The 23,855-nt window shown below is 39.6% G+C and overlaps 3 protein-coding genes and 1 long non-coding RNA gene across 4 annotated transcripts in view; all 4 read right to left on the bottom strand.

Moving 5' to 3' along the window:
- The window catches only part of LOC146479190 (uncharacterized), a 203,616-nt gene that overhangs the window by 123,998 nt on the left and 55,763 nt on the right, over positions 1 to 23,855 (bottom strand). The gene's annotated exons all lie outside the window — the stretch shown is intronic.
- Positions 307 to 4,341, bottom strand: LOC146479200 (adenosine receptor A2b-like). The gene is made up of 2 exons (XM_085111170.1): positions 4,208 to 4,341; positions 307 to 1,730 (listed from the first exon to the last, which is right to left on the bottom strand). The coding sequence occupies exon 2, from the start codon at positions 1,613 to 1,615 to the stop codon at positions 413 to 415; it is 1,203 nt and encodes a 400-aa protein (XP_084967296.1). The 5' UTR covers positions 1,616 to 1,730; positions 4,208 to 4,341; the 3' UTR covers positions 307 to 412.
- Positions 8,138 to 11,041, bottom strand: LOC146479199 (adenosine receptor A2b-like). Its single transcript, XM_085111169.1, has one exon. The coding sequence runs from the start codon at positions 10,054 to 10,056 to the stop codon at positions 8,854 to 8,856; it is 1,203 nt and encodes a 400-aa protein (XP_084967295.1). The 5' UTR covers positions 10,057 to 11,041; the 3' UTR covers positions 8,138 to 8,853.
- Positions 12,597 to 19,816, bottom strand: LOC146479198 (uncharacterized). Its single transcript, XM_085111451.1, has 3 exons — positions 16,868 to 19,816; positions 16,119 to 16,286; positions 12,597 to 15,501 (listed from the first exon to the last, which is right to left on the bottom strand). The coding sequence occupies exons 1-3, from the start codon at positions 17,361 to 17,363 to the stop codon at positions 14,813 to 14,815; spliced, it is 1,353 nt and encodes a 450-aa protein (XP_084967577.1). The 5' UTR covers positions 17,364 to 19,816; the 3' UTR covers positions 12,597 to 14,812.

Here is a 23,855-nt window from a genome sequence, read left to right as displayed (position 1 = left end):
CTTTTCCTTAATTCATATTTTTTGCTCTTTATGCCTTATTCTTAAAATTATTTTTCCAGTTTTTCCTTATCCGTAAGGCCCCGAACAAGGCAACAATGGTTTACCAAACGAAACCAAAATTAATTCTCCTGATGGCGGGTTTACTACATGTATTTGGCCGACTTTCGGAAGATTGTGGCCAGTGATTGTTTTCCGACAGTCGGCAAACAGATTGGAATCAGTTTTACCATTTCGATACGTTTTATTAGTTTAATATTAATTATTTTCAAAGCTTTGTTTATAGGATCAAATCTAGAGGTGCTCTAGCTCTTTCTTTTCTTGAGTAATTCTTGTTTTTACCGCATTCTGTCGGAAATATAATAGCTGTGCTCCACCAACGCGTTGGTTTTAATGCAGGTGAATACTCCATTCATCAGAATTTGATATCTGGTGTTAACGTTGTAGTTTGAAACTCTCTACGCTCCTGAAATAGCAAGTACAGCCCAAATGAGCTTTCACTGAAATTTCTCTCATAGTCATCTGCTACGCAATCCACGCTTTGACAGAATGAAACACGGATTTCCTCGCTGGATCGATTTCTTTTGTGACAAATACTGTCAAAAAGTTCTGTAAATCCAGCTGCTCTTGATTTCACCCACACCCGAAGGGCGTTCCTAAAATTTCGTTTACAAAACGCGCAAAACATTGGGTTTGTTAAGGGAGGAATGAACCGCGCAAAAAACGTATAACACAACACCCATGAAGAAGTGGGGATTAAATGCACACTTGTGTAACTTTGAAGCATCATTAGAAAGAAAGGAAACCAGCACCCTGAAAACACAGCTAGCATGGAGATTAAAATTACAGTCCCGCGCATATCGCGCGCAATCGATCGCGTCTTGATGGTTGTACCTAAGTTTTTGCGGAGTGCGCGCATTGCGCGCAGATGGTGAATAGACACGACAATTATATGACCATAAATACACAGCATGAAAAGTAGAGGCACCGCGAAAAAGGCCACGACTAAAACTAAAAAGAACACTGTGTGTTTGTCTTTCGTTTCTCTGTAGTTCTTAGCTTTATACCAAGCAAGCTGTACAGTTACAACAGCGGGGGAGATCAGCCAAATCGCTATCAGCGCGCACTTGACACGCGGCCATGTAACAAGCGTTGAGTAAAGCATTGAAACGTTGATCCTAATGTAGCGATCACAGGCGACCAAAAGAAAATGGAGCACGGTTGAAACAGCTGTAAACTGCATAAATAGGACTGAGCAGACACAAGCAGTTGGCGACCCCGGAGATGTATAGGTAACAGTGATAGAGCAACTGAAAAACAGAGGAATCCCGAATAGTCCAAACATTAGGTCCGATACTGCCAGGGAAACAAGGATGATGTTACTGCTCGTTCGCAAGGTTTCTTTCCAGCGCATTAAAGCTATCACAACACTGTTAAAGGCGATGATGAGCACGCAAAACATGATCAAAGGACCGTGTGCTGTCCAAGAAAATCTCCCATCGCATGGGGACCGCATCTTGCTTGCTTGAGTGTCGTTAAGCGAGGAAATGTTGCTGGAAAAGTTGTAATTGTGAGAGGATATTTTACCTGTGTCGTTTCCACTTCCGAGGAAATCCATCTGGAGTTTTCTTGTTGCTGCGCCGAGTTTTTGTGTGTTTTCAGTCTAAACGGGTTGACTGAGATCTAATGCTCAAGACGTGATCCAGAGCTGCTTCAGCCGCAATCCCTCATAACTAGATAAAAATAAACATTTTACTATAAAAATGTGTTATTGGCGTGTCGACTGTGGTTTCTATCTCGAATTATGTTATTATACGGTGAGTTTATCAACGAGCCTCATCTGCACAAGTTTTCAACATGTGCTAGATCGATATATTTAACGTGGATGTATAAAAGTATTGCAAATGGAAGACGTAGAGAGAGCGTTTATGACGAAATAAAATATGCGTACACTTGATGGAGTATATACCGATTTTTAAACATCCGGTGCCATTGTCGCGTAGTCTACCGGTTGTCTACATACTATATTGCCTTAATGTAATTAAAATAATAAATATTTGATCATGAATAACAAGAATCTGGATCTCACGTCAACAGCGAGGCTATGTTTCTATATAATTTTTCAGATTAAAGCCCGAACGCGAGAAACACTAATGGTTTATTTCTAATTGGTCAGCTATTTGTAGACTTAAAAGAAAAAAGCAATTTACACGATTAAATCGAGAGTGACAACTACTGAACGAGAGTTTTAATTAGGAAGTGTTTCAATTACCTTAAAAATATAACACCAAATAAAGATGGAATATATAGATTAACTACTTATCCAATCTCCTTGAACCCACTTCTCATTTTCCAAGCGAAATTGAACTTTTGTCAATGAGTGATCGGTGGTTAAACCGTAGGAGGGCTCTTTCCGGCCTCGATGAGTCTGAAATTCGACGTATTTTAAAAAATTCATTTTAGAAAGAAAAGGTTAACACAGGCAAACACGTCTATTGGGTCTTGATTTCACTTGTCATAAAAAAACCCCATATTTTTATTCTTATCACGTATCAGAGGCTTATGTTTTTGCCAGGTTTAAAGATAAAAATAACTTAAACCAAAGGTACACCTCACAAGAAAGATTCCAGTTTCCGCAGCGGCACTTTGTCCCTCGGAACCCAAATGGGTCGAATTCAGCTGTAGCCGATAGATTTATTCCCAGCGTGTGGAGTACAATTTTGACAGCTAATTTTTTTGGTGTAAGTCATCCGTGATATGTCCCCACGCCCCTTTAGACGTTTACAAATTTAGCAAACAGTAAAAGCAAACATTTAATACCAAAAGCAGCAACGAAATTGGGTAATGAAAATTTAGAACGACCGACGAAAGGTAAATACGACTGAACTATCTTCTTTCTACATCAAATCATGAAATTTTTGCGGAAGAGTTATGTAAAGGCAGGGTTTTGAGCCAGACTTTTACTCTAACTAGTTTTTTCGCCAAAGCAAGCTGTGATATGTAGAAAAAGATTCAGCTTTTTGCATTTTGGTTGCAGCACGTTGCGTTTCTCAAGGCCAACGTACACCAGGCTCTGGCTCTTACAAGAATAACAATCGCTGATATGACTACAGATGAAAACTTCACTGAAAAAAATATGATTCAGACTCAGATTGTTCATTAGTTGTCTCGATGTCTATTGCTTCGTTAAGAAAGTTTTGCAAGCTAGAGTTGATAATTTTAGACGGGGTAATTCTGTATCTCTGAGGAAACTGATTTTTTTTGTGGTGAATTAAGCTTTTTTGCCTGCTACAGCAGACTCGTTTTCCGACTTTTGTTTTCAGAAGCAAAAGTTCTGTCGACGTCATTTTTCTTTTACTATCAATTAACTCAGGGGCTTTCGCTTGCCTTCGGAAAGCTAAAAGGATCTGACATTTTCTTTGCCGAATAGCCAAGTTCTCCACAAATCACCAGTTTGCAATGGTCAGGAATGTATAATCCCCTTTCACCACTGAAAATCTTTGTCCATCTTTCGGTGATTCTTAAACACGACTTCAGCCGTCCTTTCAAAAGGAAAAGCGTGTCGCCCTAGAATTTCCTTTTGGAACTGCTGAGTGAGCAAGCCGGCTATGTCAAATTAAAATCTGTAGCGCCGATATTGACATTTTCTTTGGAAAAATTTCACCAAATTTAAGCTCGATCCGTACCTCTGAGAAAGATTAAGGAGATCACGTTTATAATGACAAACGGCAAATGAAAAAAAAGAGACTTCTGCGTTTGTTGCTCGCCGTTTTCCGTTTCCGGCTAGGTGAAGATGAGTAGCGATTTTAAGACTAAATTGAGTCGCCACAGTTTTATAATGAAGTAACTTTTATGAAGGATTTTAAAGACGGCCTCCAAGAAATCAGCCTTTTTTGTTTAAATTTTATTCCTTTATAATTTTAGTTAGGTAGATAGATAGTTGATAATGATTAATAAGCTGATGAAAATACCATGTATAAATAAATAAGTTATCCTATCCCATCGTGTTAGAAACAAAGGCTAGAATTATTTTGCGCTATTCTTACCCATTATAAAAATATAATATAATTACTTTAAGGAGGAAATGTAAACGCGAGTCTTTCGTTTGCCGTTTGTCGTGTAAACTCGATCCTAAAACTCTCTATTGTCATGCACCATAACAAATGAATTTTCGCTCTAATGCTTTGTTACGCAGCAAGTTCTCTCATACCTTTTAATTTTGTCTTCCTCGTTGAAATTTGTCGAAAAACGGATCTGGATGCGTACCACTGCCAAACAACTGCGTATTTCTTGTACGGCGAATGAAAGGTACTGGCGTATGGAAGGTATGGCGCAGGTTTTATCTGTTCCCGCGAAAACAAGTAACAATGTCGTGGTTATCTGTTTTTATCACAGTTTCAATACAATCGAATTTCGAATATCTGAGTTTGTGAAGGTATTCTACCAATGCCACATGATTTGTGTGAGAAATTCGAACTAAACCTAAAACCGACCCCCTTAAAAGGTTAATTTTTATTCTAAATTCACACCACAAGCATTTTAAAGTACTCAGTGAATCTGAACCTTTTTTTTTCTTTTTTAATGGGGAAACTGATAAGTTAAATACAATCTGCAAGTCCTTCTTAAGAGTAAATGGCCCATCTTAAATTACGCAAAACAAGAATTTTATGTGGATGTCGGGGGGAATCGTTAACTTCGCTTTCGTCACAATTTTATATTGTTAAATCCGGACACGGAAAGTACTTCGAATGAACAACAAACAGAGATCTTACACTATTACATACCAAGCGCAGTTTAGACCTGTTGGCAAACGTCGTGGCACTGCTGTGCCGAACTTAATTTGACCCGGCAGTGGCACGGCAGTGGTTTCAAACGTCGAATTTAATTCAGTCGCGCCAAATTCTAAAATATATAAAACATAGAAAACGACAAAATAATTTATGAATTTAGTTCGGCACGGCAATAGCACGCCGTTTGAAACCAAGTCGCGCTACTGCCGTGCGGCACGTACAAGGCCCGCCGTGCTACTTCCGTGCTTAATAGTCGTGCCGAACTTAATTCAGCCTGCCGAACTAAATGGTTTCAAACGTCGTGCTACTGCCGTGTTTAAGTCGAATTAAATTCTTGAATTTAGTTCGGCGCAGCAGTAGCGTGACGTTTGGTAGTCTACTTCCGCCACTGACGATGTTCGCACTTACTTGTTAGTTTACATCATTACATCATCACAACAGAGTTACATTAAATAGTGTACCTATATACGTAGTGCTATCTTGGGCATAATCCACTGTATAGAAAAAGATGGCGGCAAAACACTTTACCACAATACCTTGCGAACCTAACACAGCCAATAGGCACATAGAAAGCCATAACCGAGAGGTCAAGAATGACGTTTACGGCAAACGGTAAACGTGAGTTATGACCACCTGACTATGTTTGTTCTATATTTGCCGCTTGCTGTTTTCAGTTTGTCTGTCAAATCGAGTTGTTTTGCGTTAGCATCGAAGGCCAGAATTAGTTTGCACTATTCTCATCTTTGCACCCCTTATTTCAAGAAAACATAACCGCGAATCTCGCGTTTGCCGTTTGCCGTAAACGCAATTCTTAACCTCTCTATTTTCTGCGAAATTCGTTCCTGTACTAACAAATTAAAAGGTGTATGTTAGGTTTAAAGTTTTTAGAATTTTTCTGTGTGTTTTTATGAGCGTTTTTAGGGTTTTCGTTGCTAAGAATTTTGGGTAAATGTATCAGTCGCCGTCTCAATTTTCCATGGATTATATGAGAATAAAACAGGTTGATAGATTTCACTTGTTATATTTCCAGTGATTTTCTAATCACTACATAGTTAAGACGTTTCTGACAGTCACTTATTTTCAATCTGAGATATGAACATGAATTCATTCAATTTATATACGGCTTTGATAAATTGATGTATTAATTCCATTAATGTTTAAAATTCATTTAATGCATTAAATGAATATAATGATAAGATTCATTCAAATGATTTATCAATATATTCATTCAGTTGCTTATGTATGAAATACCGTATAGTGATAAATTCAGCCGCCCTCATTAAATAAAGTGTTATTATTATTAATTTATTATTATTATTATTATTATTATTATTAATTGATATAGATTCATTCAGTTGATGCATACAATTCATTCAATTGTTTTCAACGAGGGTGACTTCACAAAATCACTGACTGGCTCACTAATTTATGATTAATATTACGGACTATGTCATCAGCATCTTGCTCGCGACTCTGGTTAATTTATGATTAAATTAGGCAATAGGCCATTTCCGAGTTGCTCTGAACCTCATTATAAAAGTGAGGCTAAGTGCAAAACTTTTCATATGAAAATTAGTTTTGTTTGCATATGAATGAAAACTTATTTTCATAATAAAAACTTTGCACTTAGCCTTGCTTTTACAATGAGGCTCAAAGCAACTCGGAAATGGCCTATTCAATTTCAGAAATTCGGATTAAATCTTAAAGAAAATCTAAACAGGCGCTTCTTCGACAAACTGGAAAACTAATCCTATTCAGAAGGTTTAGCATCGCTACTAGGGCGCGTAGAAAGGACGTTTTGGGGGCTGTGTGGTACAGTCAAAACTTGTCTCTGTCGATTTATTCCAGTTCGTCGCAGTACAACGATTTGACCTAGCGTTCTTGTCATGTTCACAGTAGAAAGCAGACCTTTTATAGTCTCCAAACAAATGAATCGAGTCATTGTTTCTGTAAGCCATTGTGCATGACCCATTGTGGTCTAAATCAGAACAAAACGAGTCCTCGTGCTCGTCTGCCACTGTGCATGGGTCATGTCGCAAAGAAAATGAAACGAACAAGTGTACTCGTAGTCTATTGCGCATGACCCATGGACGGCAGCGAAAACGTCACTAGCTATAAATATAAAATGAATTTGCGGTTTTTTTCAAAAGACGTCGCGATTATTCCAACTCACTTTAAATGTCAAATATAGGTGAAATTTCCTGGACTTGAATTCTTGTAGACCACACGCAAGTTAAGAAAGGGAAAGAAAAATTCGTCGTCGTGTGTTTACGTCCTCCATAAAACGTCCCATCAGCTAATTTCACGTCCTAGTCGTGCAGTGACAGCAAGGAAATGTGCCAAAAAGTGCAGGGTTGTTGTTTTGGTTATCAAGCCTATTGCTTTTTTGACGTTCTCGTTGCCGTCACCGTCGTCGTTGCTAAAGTTCCTTAATGAATCGACCAGGGCAGACGCGCTCGTTTCTAAGAAAACTCGAACGAACTCACTAATCTATCTGATCTACGTTTAACAGGTCTGATCCGGGCGAGACGTGACATATAAAAGATGGTGGTTGAAAGTAAGGTACGTGTCGAGTATAACGCCGAGGTCCTTTGCGGATGATGCTGGAGAAGGGTCATTCCCCAGTGAAGTTATTTTAAAATCGGAGAATTTGGCAGTCAGCTGTCAGTTTAGTTTTTTCGGAAGTTAGGTGAATGAAGTTTGTCAAAGCACCAATTGTGTTCGAGAAGAAGATCACTCTCCAGGTCGTGTATTGCGTTGGCCGGCGCTATCTCGAAGCTCAAAATAAATCTGAAGTTTAGTATCGACGACATAGCTTTTAAGTCCTAAACGTATACTTATAAGCGGTCCAAGGATACTACCTTGTGAGACACCATTAAATATTGAACATACTGAACGAAAAGTAATCAAAACCAATAAAGAAACACTAATTTGAAAGCTTAATTAATTAAAGCTACAGTCAGAAAGTAATTTGTTTCTCCTAATCGTAAAAAAAAAAAAAGGATTTTCAATTTTCTGAAAAAGCTTCCAGGTCAAAAAATTGTCAGTAAAATGAAATCGTCAATGAACCCACATTTAATTGTTCCCAGATAAATTTCTGAAAAAGTCATGAAGTTTTATGGCGTTTGTGTAAATGTTAAACAAGTTCTTCCAGTTCAAAGTCGCCGCGAGCAGAATCCGCCTCCGGTTTAGATAGGTTTAGGGCTAGAGTTAAGGTGGGTTAAAACACTGCTTTACTGTCTGCCCCCTCTCATCCCCCCCTCCCCACCCCCTGCAAAAAAATAATAATAATATTAAAAAAAAATGGTGTAACAAATATGAATCTATGGAGTCTGCGTTGAAATCTTAAGTTCTCCGTTTTGTAGATCCCCTCCATTTTACTTGAATTTTATTAGCTCTATTATATTTATGGCTACAAATAGGAGAGGAAAGATTATTGTAACATGTACGCACGATAAACTCACACTGCTTGACGTTCATTTTCGATTATCCGTATAACTTATTTGGTCATCTCTTTTCCTTAATTCATAGTTTTTGCTAGTTATGCCTTATTCTTAAAATTATTTTGCCAGTTTTCCTTATTATTTAGGGCCTCTATGGATAGCAGTTTTTATCTTGTACAAAAACTGAAGGAGTTAACCTATTAAAATATAGGTTTCTTTCTTTCTTTATTCGTTAGGCCCCGAGCAAGGCAACAATGGTTTACCAAACGAAACCAAAATTAATCCTCTTTGATGGCGGGTTTACTAAATGTATTTGGCCGACTTTCGGAAGATTGTGGGCAGTGATTGTTTTCTGACAGTCGGCAAACAGATTGGAATTAGTTTTATCATTTCGATACGTTTTATTAGTTTAATGTTGATTATTTTCAAAGCTTTGTTTATAGGATCAAATCTAGAGGTAAACGTTTCGAAATGAGGCTAATTAAAACTCCTTATGCAATTAACACGAGTGCTCTAGCCCTTTCTTTTCTTGAGTAATTCTTGTTTTTACCGCATTCTGTCGGAAATATGATAGCTGTGCTCCACCAACGCGTTGGTTTTAATGCAGGTGAATACTCGATTCATCAGAATTTGATATCTGGTGTTAATGTTGTAGTTTGAAACTCTTTACGCTCCTGAAATAACGATGATAGCCCAAATGAGCTTTCACTGAAATTTCTCTCATAGTCATCTGCTACACAATCCACGCTTTGACAGAATGAAACACGGATTTCCTCGCTGGATCGATTTCTTTTGTGACAAATACTGTCAAAAAGTTCTGTAAATCCAGCTGCTCTTGATTTCACCCACACCCGAAGGGCGTTCCTAAAATCTCGTTTGCAAAACGCGCAAAACACTGGGTTTGTTAAGGGAGGAATGAACCGCGCAAAAAACGTATAACACAACACCCATGAAGAAGTGGGGATTAAATGCACACTTGTGTAACTTTGAAGTATCATTAGAAAGAAAGGAAACCAGCACCCTGAAAACACAGCTAGCATGGAGATTAAAATTACAGTCCCGCGCATATCGCGCGCAATCGATCGCGTCTTGATGGTTGTACCTAAGTTTTTGCGGAGTGCGCGCATTGCGCGCAGATGGTGAATAGACACGACAATTATATGACCATAAATACACAGCATGAAAAGTAGAGGCACCGCGAAAAAGGCCACGACTAAAACTAAAAAGAACACTGTGTGTTTGTCTTTCGTTTCTCTGTAGTTCTCAGCTTTATACCAAGCAAGCTGTACAGTTACAACAGCGGGGGAGATCAGCCAAATCGCTATCAGTGCGCATTTGACACGCGGCCATGTAACAAGCGTTGAGTAAAGCATTGAAACGTTGATCCTAATGTAGCGATCACAGGCGACCAAAAGAAAATGGAGCACGGTTGAAACAGCTGTAAACTGCATAAATATGACTGAGCAGACACAAGCAGTTGGCGACCCCGGAGATGTATACGTAACAGTGATAGAGCAACTGAAAAACAGCGGAATCCCGAATAGTCCAGACATTAGGTCCGATACTGCCAGGGAAACAAGGATGATGTTACTGCTCGTTCGCAAGGTTTCTTTCCAGCGCATTAAAGCTATCACAACACTGTTAAAGGCGATGATGAGCACGCAAAACATGATCAAAGGACCGTGTGCTGTCCAAGAAAATCTCCCATCGCATGGGGACCGCATCTTGCTTGCTTGAGTGTCGTTAAGCGAGGAAATGTTGCTGGAAAAGTTGTAATTGTGAGAGGATATTTCACCTGTGTCGTTTCCACTGCCGAGGAAATCCATCTGGAGTTTTCTTGTTGCTGCGCCGAGTTTTTCTGCTTGTTTTCAGGCTAAACGGGTTGACTGACATCTAATGCTGAAGACGTGATCCAGAGCTGCTTCAGCCGCAATCCCTCGTAACTAGATAAAAATAAACATTTTACAATAAAAATGTATTATTGGCGTATCAACTGTGGTTTTATCTCGAATTATGTTATTATACGGGTGAGTTTATCAACGAGCCTCATCTGCCTAAGTTTTCAACATGTGCTAGATCAATATATTTAACGTGGATGTATAAAAGTATTGCAAATGGAAGACGTGGAGAGAGCGTTTATGACCGAATAAAATATGCGTACACTTGATGGAGTATTTACTGATTTTTAAACATCCGGTGCCATTGTCGCGTAGTCTACCGGTTGTCTATATACTATATTGCCTTAATGCATTTAAAAGAATAAATATTTGATCATGAATAATAAGAATCTGGATCTCACGTCAACATCGAGGTTATATTTCTCTCACCCTTTAAACCATATCGTTTTTCATATCAAAGCCCGAACGCAAGAAACAAAGATGGTTAGTTTCTAATTGGTCAGTTATTTGTGGACGTCACAGAAAAAAGCAATTTACACGATCAAATCGAGAGTGACAACTACTAAACGAGATTTTTAAGTAGGTAGTATTTCAATTACCTTAAAAATATAACACCAAATAAAGATGGAATATATAGATTAACTACATATCCAATTTCCTTGAACCCACTTCTCATTTTCCAAGCAAAATTGAACTTTTGTCAATGAGTGATCGGTGGTTAAACCGTAGGAGGGCTCTTCCCGGCCTCGATGAGTCTGAAATTCGACGTATTTTAAAAAATTATTTTTAACACACGCAAACACATCTATTGCGTATTGAATTCACTTGTCATATAAAAAAAACCCATATTTTTATTCTTATTACGTATTAGAGGCTTATGTTTTTGCCAGGTTTAAAGATTAAAATAACTTAAACCAAAAGTACACCTCACAAGAAAGAGGCCAGCCTGAGGTTCTGCTGCGGCACTTTGTCCCTTGGAACCCAAATGGGTCGAATTCAGCTGTAGCAGATAGATTTATTGCCAACGTATGGAGTACAATTATGATAGCTAGTTTCTTAGGTGTAAGTCATCCGTGATATGTCCACGCGCCCCCTTAGACGTCTACGAATTCAGCAAACAATCAAGACAAACATTTAATACCAAAAGCAGCAACGAAATTGAGTAATGAAAATTGAGAACGTCCGACAAAAGATAAATATGACTGAACTATCTTCTTTCTATATCAAATCATGAAATATTTGCGGAAGAGTTATCTAAAGGCAGGGTTTCGAGCCGGACTTTTACTCTAACTAATTATTTTGCCAAAGCAAGCTGTGATATGTAGAAAAGGATTCAGGTTTTTGCATTTTGGTAGCAGCAAGTTGCGTTTCTCAAGGCCAACATACACCAGGCTCTGGCTCTTACAAGAATAACAACCGCTGATACGACTACAGATGAAAACTTCACTGAAAAAATATGATTCAGATTCAGATTGTTCATTCATTGTTTCGATGTTTATTGCTTCGTTAAGAAAGTTTTGCAAGCTAGAGTTGATTAATGTAGACGGGGTAATTCTGTATCTCTGAGGAAACTGTTTTTTTTTGTAGTGAATTTAGCTTTGTTGCCTGCGACAGCAGACGCATTTTCCGGCTTGTTTTCAGAAGCAAAAGTTCTGTCGACGTCATTTTTCTTTTACTATCAATTAACTCAGGGGCTTTCGCTTGCCTTCGGAAAGCTAAAAGTATCTGACCTTTTCTTTACCGAATAGCCAAGTTCTCCACAAATCACTGTTTAGACTCGATATTTGCAATGGACAGGAATGTCTAATCCCCTTGCACCACTGAAGATCTTTGTCCATCTTTCGGTGATTCTTAAACATGACTTTAGCCTTGACGCCGGAGCTGTTCTTTCAAAAGGAAAAAGCGTGTCGCCCTAGAATTTCCTTTAGGAACTGCTGAGTGAGCGAGTCGGCTTTGTCAAATTAAAATCTGTAGCGCCGATATTGACTCTTTCTTTGGAAAAATTTCACGAAATTTAAGCCCGATCCGCACCTCGCAATGACTTCATGAAAAAGATTAAGGATCACGTTTATAATGACAAACGGCAAATGAAAAAAAGAAACTCCTGCGTTTGTTGCTCGTCGTTTTTCCGTTTCCGGCTAAGTGAAGATTAGTAGCGATTTTAAGACTAAATTGAGTCGCCACAGTTTTACGTAAGTTTTAAGAAAGATTTTAAACACGGCCTCTAAGAAAATCAGCCTTCGTTGTCTAAATGTTATTCCTTTGTAATCGTAGTTAGGTAGATAGATAGTTGATAATCATTAATAAGCTGATGAAAATACCATGTATAAATAACGTTGTCCTATCCCATCGTGTTAGAAACAAAAGCTAGAATTATTTTGCGCTATTCTTACCCATTTAATGATTATTTTAAGGAGGAAATGTAAACGCGAGTCTGTCGTTTGCCGTTTGTCGTATAAACTCGATCCCAAAAGTCTCTGTTATAATGCACCATAACTAATGAATTTTCCCTCTGATGCTGTGTAATGCAGCAAGTTCTCTCATACCTTTTAATTTTGTCTTCCTCGTTGAAATCTGTCGAAAAACCGATCTGGATGCGTACCACTGCCAAACAACTGCGTACTTCTTGTACGGCGAATGAAAGGTATTGGCGTATGGAAAGTATGGCGTAGGCGTAGGCTTTATCTGTTCCGTTTTCGCTTAATGAAGTTCCCGCGAAAACAAGTAACAATGTCGCGGTCATCTTTTTTTTATTATCCCAGTTTCAATACAATCGAATTTTGAACATCTGAGTTTGTGGAGGTACTCTACCAATGCCACATGATTTGTGTGGGAAATTCGAACTAAACCTAAAAACCGACCCTTTTAAAAGGTTAATTTTTATTCGAAATTCACGCCACAAGCATTTTAAAATACTCAGTGAATCTGAATCTTTTTTTTTCTTTTTTAATGGGGAAACTGACAAGTTAAATACATGATCTGCAAGTCCTTCTTAAAAGTAAATGGCCCAACTTAAATTACGCCAAACAAGAATTTTGTGTGGTTTTATTCGGGAGGAATCCTTTTACTTCGCTTTCGTCACAATTTTATGTTGTTAAATCCGGACACGGAAAGTACTTCAAATGAACAACAAACTAAGATCTTACACTATTACATACCAAGAGCAGTTAAGGCCTGTTGGCAAACGTCGTGCTAACTTCAATTAATTTGACCCGGCACCACAGCAGTGGCACGGTAGTGGTTTCAAACGTCGAATTTAATTCAGTCGCGCCAAATTCTAAAATATATATAATATATAACACGACAAAATGAACCCAAAATACATTAAAATAATTTATGAATTTAGTTCGGCACGACAATAGCACACCGTTTGAAACCAAGTCGCGCTACTGCCGTGCGGCACGGACAGGGCCTGCCATGCTAAATAGTCGTGCCGAACTTAATTCAGCCTACCCAGCTAAATGGTCTCAAACGTCGTGCTACTGCCGTGTTTAAGTCGAATTAAATTCTTGACTTTAGTTCGGCACAGCAGTAGCGCGACGTTTGGTAGTCTACTTCCGCCACCGACGATGTTCGCACTTACTTGTTAGTTTACATCATTCCATCATTACAGCAGAGTTACATTAAATAGAGTGCCTATATACGTAGTGCTAGGGTGGATTATATGAGAATAAAACAGGTTGATAGATTTCACTTGTTATATTTGCAGTGATTTTCTAATCATTACATAGTTGACACTTTTCTGACAGTCACTTATTTTCAATCTGAGATATGAACATGAATTCATTCAATTTATATACGGCTTTGATAAATTGATGAATTAATTCCATTAAATGTTTAAAATTTATTTAATGCATTAAATGAATATAATGATAAGATTCAGTCAAATGATTTGTCAATATATTCATTCACTTATGTATGAAATACCGTATAATGATAAATTCAGCCGACCTCATTAAATAAAGTGCTATTATTATTATTATTATTATTATTGTTATTATTATTATTATTATTATTATTATTATTCTTATTCTTATTATTATTATTATTATTATTATTATTATTACTATTATGAATTGATAGATACAGTCAGTTGATGCATAAAATTCATTCAATTGTTTTCAACGAGGGTGACTTCACAAAACCACTGTCTGGTTCACTAATTCAATGATCAATATAACAGACGATGTCATAGCAGCATCTTCCTCAAGACTCTGGTTAATTTATGACTAAACAAAGAGTACCAAGGCTTTTTTTGTTCGTCCAATTTTCTCGGTCGAACAAAATTTAACCTCTGAAATTCGGATTAAATCTTAAAGAAAATCTAAACCGGCGTTTCTTCGGCAAACTGTAAAACTAATTCCTTTCGTTTTCAGTGGGGGCAAATATCTCGATAAAAATGCGAAGTAAGGCCAGCTGGCATTTCCGTTAAACCAACAACAGCTCGTAAATTCGAAAAATAAGATTTCGTTTCGTAAAACGTTCTGCGACACAAGAGAAGGCAGTATTGATATTGTTGGCCTAATTAACACTTCGATAAGCCTTCCCGAAAACTGCGCCCCCACCTCCAAAAATAACTTATAAAAAGCACTTGAAAGAATGTAAGCCCTGGACTTTATTCGGAATTTTTCATTCAATAACATGGCCCTTTACGTAACGCATATTTTGATTATCACACGTTTATTTATTTCAGCTTTGCTAGACAGTGTGACATGATGTGCTCTCTGGCCTTTGACCTCGTAAAGCAGTAATCATCATTCTTCAGAAGCAACATACAATGCCTACGTAAAAGGGGCTCGGTGACAAGGCCCACCAGCGAGGCGGTAAATGTGCCACCTCCCATTGCAACGACAGTATACCCCATGGCGAACTCCTTATAACGGCCCTCGAACCTATCCCTGAAGAAGGCTAATGCATTGACAAAGAAAACACCAATGGTTGCACCTCCAGTGAAGGACAGCAACAACACGATCCACACACTCGGCAAAAATCTGTACCAAGCCGCCAGGATGAAAAACAGAAGATGCGTGACTTCAATAATCGCCAGGACCCAAAGATACGGGAACTTAGCCTTCTCGGCCCATTCAGCTTTGATATAGGATAGTACCACGAGGTAGGACCTTCCCACCACCTCACCCCCCAAGAACACGAAAATGTAGTACTGATAGTGGTCACGTGGTCTGAAAGGAGCGTTGGGAAATGCCAGGGTTGTTATGACGGCCTGAATGATCATGTATTCTGAGAACCATGCGATATAAATCGGTATCAGGTTAGGAAGCATCTGACGGATAACCATGAACTTTTCGCGACAAGTCAAGGAGCCATCTTCGGAGCTGGCGCTGTCCTCGTTGGTGGAGCTTTCAGTTGCATCTTCTGTTGAGAGGTACGTGTATCCACAAATTAAAAACACGAGCTACGCTATAAGCTTAACTTACTGGCAAACTTCTCACATCCAGAGTGGTAAATATTGCCATCCTACCTTACTTAATTCGGCTTTGCTGAAAATCAGAGAAGCTTTAAAGGCGGTGGGATTAAGCAAGCATCAATCTAAAGTTATGTAATTGGGCAGTAGGATAAGCCGTATCATGTAACAATCAATGGAAGATACGCGTGTTTACTGAAGGGAACAAAATTCGTTTCGGAGAAGTATTTACGAGGAGTCAGTGTCAAGTTGATTCTAATCAGTACTACTACTCGCATACAAAACCAATCAAATTAAGATAAAATCCTTGATGTCTGGCTCTTCTCTTATCATTAAATATGAATTTGCTAAGACAAATGTTCAAGTCTTCAATTCAGAAAACGTATACTCATAATTTTAATTGATTGCATTGGACTTGCATTGGATCATATTGGATCATTGGATCGTTTGTGGTTTAAACACACCTAGCCTGCTACTGATTGGACCAGTGTATATCTGTGGGTTTTTTAAAGCATTGACCAGTGTACAAGATCTAAACTGTCCATGTTCTTATTTTCTAAAGCTTTACCTTTGGTGTCCAGGGGTGTATACTCTACTCCGGCGTGTTCATCGGTTGTGGGACTGGACTCTAAATGCTTCTTGTCCATAGCGTAATAGCAGACAAAGATCAAGAGCAGCATGGTCGCCATGATTAAAATTGTAGCGTTTGGCGAAACGCAGGCCCATGTTGTCATGGCTGCAAGGGGACATAATCCGTTAAGTTCTAGTTATATTTTATATAAATTGTGTTTTTTTTTTTCTTAAGGAGGAAATCGTTGTTTGCACGCGTGAAAACAGATAAGTTTTCGCCTGAAATTAACGATCGTGTTATGCTTGCATGCTGATTACTTTTCCCTGTTTAAGTGCTGAGAGAATTGGAAATTGTTTGGATATCATGATCGAAAAATTTCTTGGTTTTCCTACGGTTGACTGAAAAGTTGGACGAGAATGTCATAATTCTCCTACCTAAGGGCGATTATTTCAGATTTCTACTTGTCTCTGTTATCCAAAGAAATTGCCTTTTAATACCTTTCATATTGTAAACAGAAAGTAGTGGCAGTCATTGATTGTATGAAACAGCTGCTCGGCAAACTGATCTTCCGTTTCAATTCTTAAGAGTTTGTTATAAAAAATTCATGATGGTAAATGCGAAGATCGGCAGCATGGTTTAGGTTCGTCGAGAAATTGGCGGCGAGATTTTAACGCTTAACTGCCAAGAAATAAACAATTGATATTTAAAATGAAATGAAAATAAATAAATAATTTTAAAAGACCTACCAGTGTAATATAGAGGAGCAATCACAAACCCTGCGCCTGTGCCAGCAGAATACGCGCTTAATGTCACTTCGTGATAAAATGATGTAAGGGCCAAAAACGTCACTTCGCCTACTCCGTAGCCAAAAGAAGCTATTCCTACACCAATTAATTTCCAATGAACTTGCTCGGCAAAAGCAAGCATCAGAAAGCCACCGATTCCAGACAAGAAAACCGTGGTGATGCGGACAAAGTAAGGAATCTTTTGCATAAAATAAGGTGCGATTAAGGTAACGAAAAAATATGGTCCAATATCCGCAACGAGAACCATAGAAGTCTGAATAAGTGTCCCTGCTAAAATGTCTTGTGCTCCGGAGATGACCAGGGAATATGTGGCGTAAATTAAAGTCCCAAAGATGAAGAAGGCTGTCACTGTACGAAAGCGTTCCCGTTGTTGCTGTTGATTGAATCCGCCATTACTGACTTTCGCTGGCGCCAAGGCTCTTCTGTTATCGGCCATTTCGCGATTCTTTGATCGACTGTGAAGGTGCGGTTTCAGTTTAACTCGTAGAATTCCTCGTTGAAAGTAAAATGTACTCAGTGCAGTTTCGATTAATCACAAATCATTTTTGTCCCCTTTTTCAGTGACATGCTTGCTTTTCTCGCTTACTTTTTCTTTTAGCGTCGAATGAAACAGCTGTCTTTCTGGCACAGAACTTCACATGCTGTTTTCAAGCCTCTATAAACAAAGATCTTTAAACGCGAACGGATATTGTTTTTGAAATTATCTCCTAATTTCTGGTTCAATAATGAAACTTCAAATTTCTCGGTAAACCGAGGTAGAATAAAAGAGGATTTGATTGTACAAGCTGAGAAAGAGCAAACGAATTATTAATGATGTTTTCATTACTTTCGGAACACTTGTCGGGAATACAACATTTGCATTTCTTTTGTTTCATAAACCACTAAAATCCTTGTTTAAATTATAAAAATTATAAGATAAATTTGGCCTTCAGCATTCAAACCCATAATTCAAAGCCAAGGCGAGCAAAAACTCCTGACTAGTAAAACGTAAATACACCGCGTCCATGATCTTGAATTATCTGTCCTTACAGGCAAACATAAATAGATATATTATTTTAATTTCTAGAAAGTCTGCACGTCGCATTTACAGCGGGCCAAATAACAATTTATGGTTTGCATGTTATGTCATGGCGGCCACGTTGGTGGACAGGAACAATAGGATTTTTCTCCTCTTCCATTCTTACCCAAACTTTGTGAACAAATTTTCTTTTGTTTTGACCACTAACATGGCGGCAATGCAAACCACCCATAGAAAATAAATGGCGAGTTAGAGAGCTGATAGGAACGGTGAGTGTCTGGTTGAGTGAGGAGTGAGTGCGTGGGTATGAGCGATCCAAAGGTTAACGAAAGAACAAAGTAACCAACGAGTGAATGAAAAAACAAAGGTTAACGAAAAAATGAACGAACGAACAAAGGTTAACGAATGAATGAACGAAGGAACCAACGAATGAATGAACGAACAAAGGAATCAACGAATGAATGAACGAATAAAGGAACCAATGAATGAATGGACGAATAAAGGAACCAGCGAATGAACTAAGGAATAAGGGAACCAACGAATGAATGAACGAATGCAGGAACCTGCAAATGAATGAACGAATAAAGGAACCAACGAATGAATGAACGAATAAAGGAACCAGCAAATGAATGAACGAATAAGGGAACCAACGAATGAACGAACGAATAAAGGAACCAACGAATGAACGAATAAAGGAACCAACGAATGAATGAACGAAGGAACCAACAAATGAATGAAGGAACAAAGGTTAACCAAAGAACGAACGAACCAACGAATGAATGAACGAATGGATGAACGAATAAAGGAACAAACGAATGAATGAACGAACAAAGGTTAACGAAAGAACGAAGGAACCAACGAATGAATGAACGAACGAATGATCCAACGAATGAATGAACGAATAAAGGAACCAACGAATGAACGAACGAACGAATGAACGAATAAAGGAAGCAACGAATGAACGAACGAATGAATGAACGAATAAAGGAACCAACGAATGAATGAACGAATAAAGGAACTAACGAATGAATGAACGAACAAAGGAACCAACGAATGAACGAACGAATGAATGAATAAAGGAACCAACGAATGAATGAACGAACGAAGGAATGGAATGAACAAAGGTTAACCAAAGAATGAACGAACGAAGGAACCAAGAAATAAATGAACGAACAAAGGTTACCCAAAGAACGAACGAACTAAGAAATGAACGAACAAAGGTTAAGGAAAGAATGAACGAAGGAATGATCCAACGAAGCGACTATGTTTTAACGAAAGGAACCAATGCAACGGATGAATGAACCAACAAAGGTTAACGAAAGAATGAAAAAAGTCCAAAAGGACTTAACACAACCACGACGGCAACGCTAACGAAAACGTTACTTGAAAATATATGTTCGAGTAACTTGCACTTCTTCGCGATTATTCCAATTCGTCCAACTTGTACATCGTGGCCGAACGATCCAGTAACGGATCTGCCAGTGGGACAGTAGAAATCCAGCTGCTATCTCGAGTTCTCGAACCTTTTACGACTTGATTTCTATGTATTTAGTGGAAACAAAGAGCAAATGCAAGTTTTACTTCCTTTAGAAATAGACCAGGAAAATTTACCGAATTTCTCTGAAACCTTCAAAATTGGGTGCGGTGTGGAGGGGCTCCAGATCAATTTTTTCACACAAAAAGGCCAAATGGGAACTATATTAACTCAAGAGAAAACAAGGTACTCTTTAGCAAAAGGGCAACTACATCGCTCTCTGGTAATTACGCTCTAAGTAGTTTTGATACATATTCGCTATGATAATTGAATGATGTACACGAAGTTAAAACTTGGATTGCTAAGCGTACTCGTGGGCATGGCTACTATATCTGCGAACTTAGTAATTGTATTGTGGTGAAGGGTAACAAATTTTGCTGAAAAAAATATTTTTGTGCCAAAAATTTGCCGTCGAAATTGTCATAACCGCTAATGGACATTTTAGCAAAGAAGTAAATGGACAACGCAGTTTGATTTCTAAAAGAAATTAACTCAGTTTACCCGAAATATAGCCATTTCTAGTTTAAATAATGAGTGTGGCTGCCTTCGCACATCAAACTTATAACATCCGAAGGAGTTTCGACAAGACAGACTGATTGTTATTCGTAAGATAAAACTTTTTACTTAAGATAACAACTCAGACGGCCTTCCACACACGTGGATGATGAAGGATTACATGGATAAAGACCAAACAAAATCACACTCGTGATGAGAACGAAAACATGGCGGCTACGAGCCAGGATGAGCGGTCACCAAGCAAATTGGTGACATGCATCCGCTGACCTTACAAAACTATTACTGCAGTACCGCTGTAGTAACATGGCTCCTCAACTGCATCCGTGCAGTTACAAACAACAATAAACTTAAAGGTTTAAACTTCAATAAACTGGTAGTTAAATGCTCCGCAAACAGTAGCATCTCGAAAATTCACGTAACTGCACCGCAGCAGTTACTGAAATGATCAACGAGTTAATAAATTTAACGTTCAACTGCAATGTTCACTGTCATAATCATGTCGCTCTTCAAGTGTTCTTCGTTGGCTCCTCGATGGGGACTTCCCTGGTCTCCCGGTGAAGGACATCCTCCCCGACCACTTCATCTGCAGTCAGCAATAGAACAAGCTTATGTATAGGTCTGTCTAGATATGACGGCGGGCTTTGGCGTTTGCCACGATCATCCAAATCTCCATCTGCCATCAGCAACTTGACCTTTCTGACGAAACCATCTTCACTAGGGTAAGTCTGCACTACTCTGCCGAGCGGCCACTTGTTACGGGTTCCCTCATTCTCTTTGGAAATCACCACGTCACCAACAGTAAGATTTCTCTTTGGCTGAACCCACTTCCGTCTGACTTGTAACGATTGAAGATACTCTTTGCGCCATCTTAGCCAAAATTCGTTCGCGAAATACTGCACCCTTCTCCAACGCCTGCGACAGTACACATCCGCTCGTTGAAATTCTCCTGGTGGTGGTAGCACTCGTTTTGGCTTCATAGTGAGGAGGTGGTTTGGTGTTAACGGCTCTGGTGCATCTGCATTACATAGGTAGTCAACACTGAGAGGTCTTGAGTTGATAATGCACTCGACTTCCGTCATAAATGTGCGCAAAGTTTCATCATCGAGTTGGTTCCCAGCCTTCAACAACAGTGGTTCCAATGCATTGCGTACACTGCGAATCAACCTTTCCCAGGTTCCTCCCATGTGGCTAGAGTGGGGCAGGTTCATTTTGAATGGGATCCACTCGCATCCATTCCTTAGCAAATACTCTTGAACGTGATCTTGGTCCATCTTCTGTTGCTCTGTGGGTCTACGTAGCTGTCTACACGTTACACAGCTTGATATGAATCTTGACACTCCCGAAGATCCACTGATCAACCAATAGCCATTCTGGCGCAGCTCGTTATGCGTTATCCCACGACCCATGTGGTTCACTTTCAAGTGGTGATGTTGAATCAACAGTTCAGTCAAATGACCTTTTCGCGGAATAATGACTGGATGCTTCATATCAACTGGTAAATTTGCTCTTCTGATACGTCCTCCAACACGAATCAGACCATCTTGGTCCACAAAGGGATCCAGTTTGTACAGCGAACTGGACTTTCGCAATGCTTGATTTCTTCTTCTAGCTTGACTTCTGTTTGTTTCTCCGTCAGTCACATTCAGGTTGCAGAGAATTTGAAGTTCTTCATAGAAATGTTCGTACTGCAAACACCGGATGATGGTCTTCTCTGCTCCTTGAAGCTCTGACAGTGCAACCTTTTGCACAGATTTCTCAGCATCTGCCCCTGACCTTGTCACTGGTTTCCTGGGCTTCTTCACTTCTCTTCTTTGAAACTTGGACTTCAGTCGTAAACATAGCGCTATGACCTTCATAGCTTGGTACCAGCTGGATACACCATCCAGTCTGCTCGTTTCGAAGTGATCAGGAAAGGGAACAACACTCTTGACTTCCGTAATCAATACGGACACTTTCTTCACCTCCGGGTCGGACTCTTGAAGGGGAGACACCTCCACATTTTCAGGTTTACAGGGTCCGCTCTTCCATAGAAATTCAGGACCGGTTAACCAACGCGAACCTTCTACCAGCTGCTTTGCTGTGAGTCCTCGTGACGCGTAATCTGCTGGGTTGTTGCTTGTGTCAACATAGAACCACGAGTTAGGATCAGTTAGGTCACGGATCTGCTGCACCCTGTTAGCGACATAAACGTGAAATCTCTTAGCTTCATTGTTAATGTATCCGAGAACTACTCGGCTGTCTGTCCAGAAGAACTCTTTGATCTCTGGGTACTCCAACTCTCTTCTCACAAACTCACTTATTCTTGCTGAGGTGGTAGCAGCTGCTAACTCCAGCCTTGGGATGGTCTTGTGCTTTAGAGGCGTTACCCGTGCCTTTCCGATAACGAAAGAGCAATGAACTTGGTCATGTTCGTTAATCAGTCTTAGATAAGAGCACTGACCGTAGCCCTCCACTGAAGCATCTGAAAAGTAGTGCATCTCCACAGCTTTCACGGAGCCAAAGTTATTCGGTTTGAAACATCGCTGTATCTCCAGCTTCTCCAACTCTACGACTTCTTGTCGCCACTTTTCCCACTGTGGGTGTAGATACTCAGGGACAGGGCTATCCCAGTCTAACTTATCTTTGCACATCTGCTGGAGTATCTGCTTTCCTTTGAGTGTGACAGGGGCTATGTAACCGTTAGGATCATAGATAGAACCAATAGTCGACAAGACACCTCGCCGAGTTAAAGGGCGATCACGAAAGTCAATACGGAACCGAAAACTATCGTTCTCAACACACCACGTCACACCCAGGGCTCTCTCAATAGGCAAAGGATCTACGGCTAAGTTCAGTTCCTTGATTCCCTTTGCATGGTCATCAACCGGAATAGCCTCAAGAACTTCTTTCTTGTTTGACACTATCTTGTGTAATCTGAGCCCTGCTTTGTCACAGATGGCTTGGCTGGCTTTGATCAATTGGATGGCTTCAGGAACTGTTGAAACGGACTTCAACCCATCATCTACGTAGAAGTCCCTGCGTATAAACGCAGCTGCATCCGCACCAAACTCTTCTTCACCATCGTCAGCTGCTCGCCTAAGCCCGAAGTTCGCACAACCTGGGGAACTACTGGCTCCGAACAGGTGAACTTTCATACGGTACTCAACTACTTCATTTGACGGGTCCCCATCCCGCCACCACAAGAAACGCAACAGGTCTCTGTGCTCTTCAGCAACTACGAACTGGTGGAACATGCTCTTGATGTCCGTCATAAATGCAACGCTTTCCTGGCGGAAACGACACAGGATTCCTAACAGATCGTTCATAAAGTCAGGGCCTTGTAGCAAGTTGTCGTTGAGGCTGACTCCGTTAAACTGGGCTGAACAATCAAACACCACTCTGATCTGTCCTGGTTTCTTTGGGTGGTAGACTCCTGTATGTGGGACATAATTGACTTTGCCATCTTGTACTTCAAGACGATCTACAGGAACTCTTTCTGCACATTGAGAAATTAAGTCCTTCATAAAGATCTGGTAGTCTGCAAAGAACTTCGGATTCTTCTTGAATCTGGCATTCAGCTGGTTCCACCTCTTTACAGCAAGCTGGCGATTGTTGGGTAGACACACATTGTTTGACTTCAATGGAAGGGGCATTTCATAATGTCCATCTGGTCGTTTCTTCACTCCGTTCTCTAGAATCCTTAGGAATCTCTCATCTTCTATGGAATAAGGTTTGTTCTTAGTACTTGTCTCAACAAAGTCAGTTTCTAGCACATGTAGAACCTTCTCCGGGTCAACAATCTCTTTGGCCTTCGTAGTGAACGCAAAGCGGCTATGGACTTCTGAAGCTGTAATTCTATTGCACACACCCCTGTCTCTGTC

This window comes from Pavona decussata, unplaced genomic scaffold, assembly GCF_977016875.1.
Source record: "Pavona decussata unplaced genomic scaffold, jaPavDecu1.1 SCAFFOLD_61, whole genome shotgun sequence".
NCBI lineage: Eukaryota > Metazoa > Cnidaria > Anthozoa > Scleractinia > Agariciidae > Pavona > Pavona decussata.
This window is presented reverse-complemented; position numbering and strand designations above follow the sequence as displayed.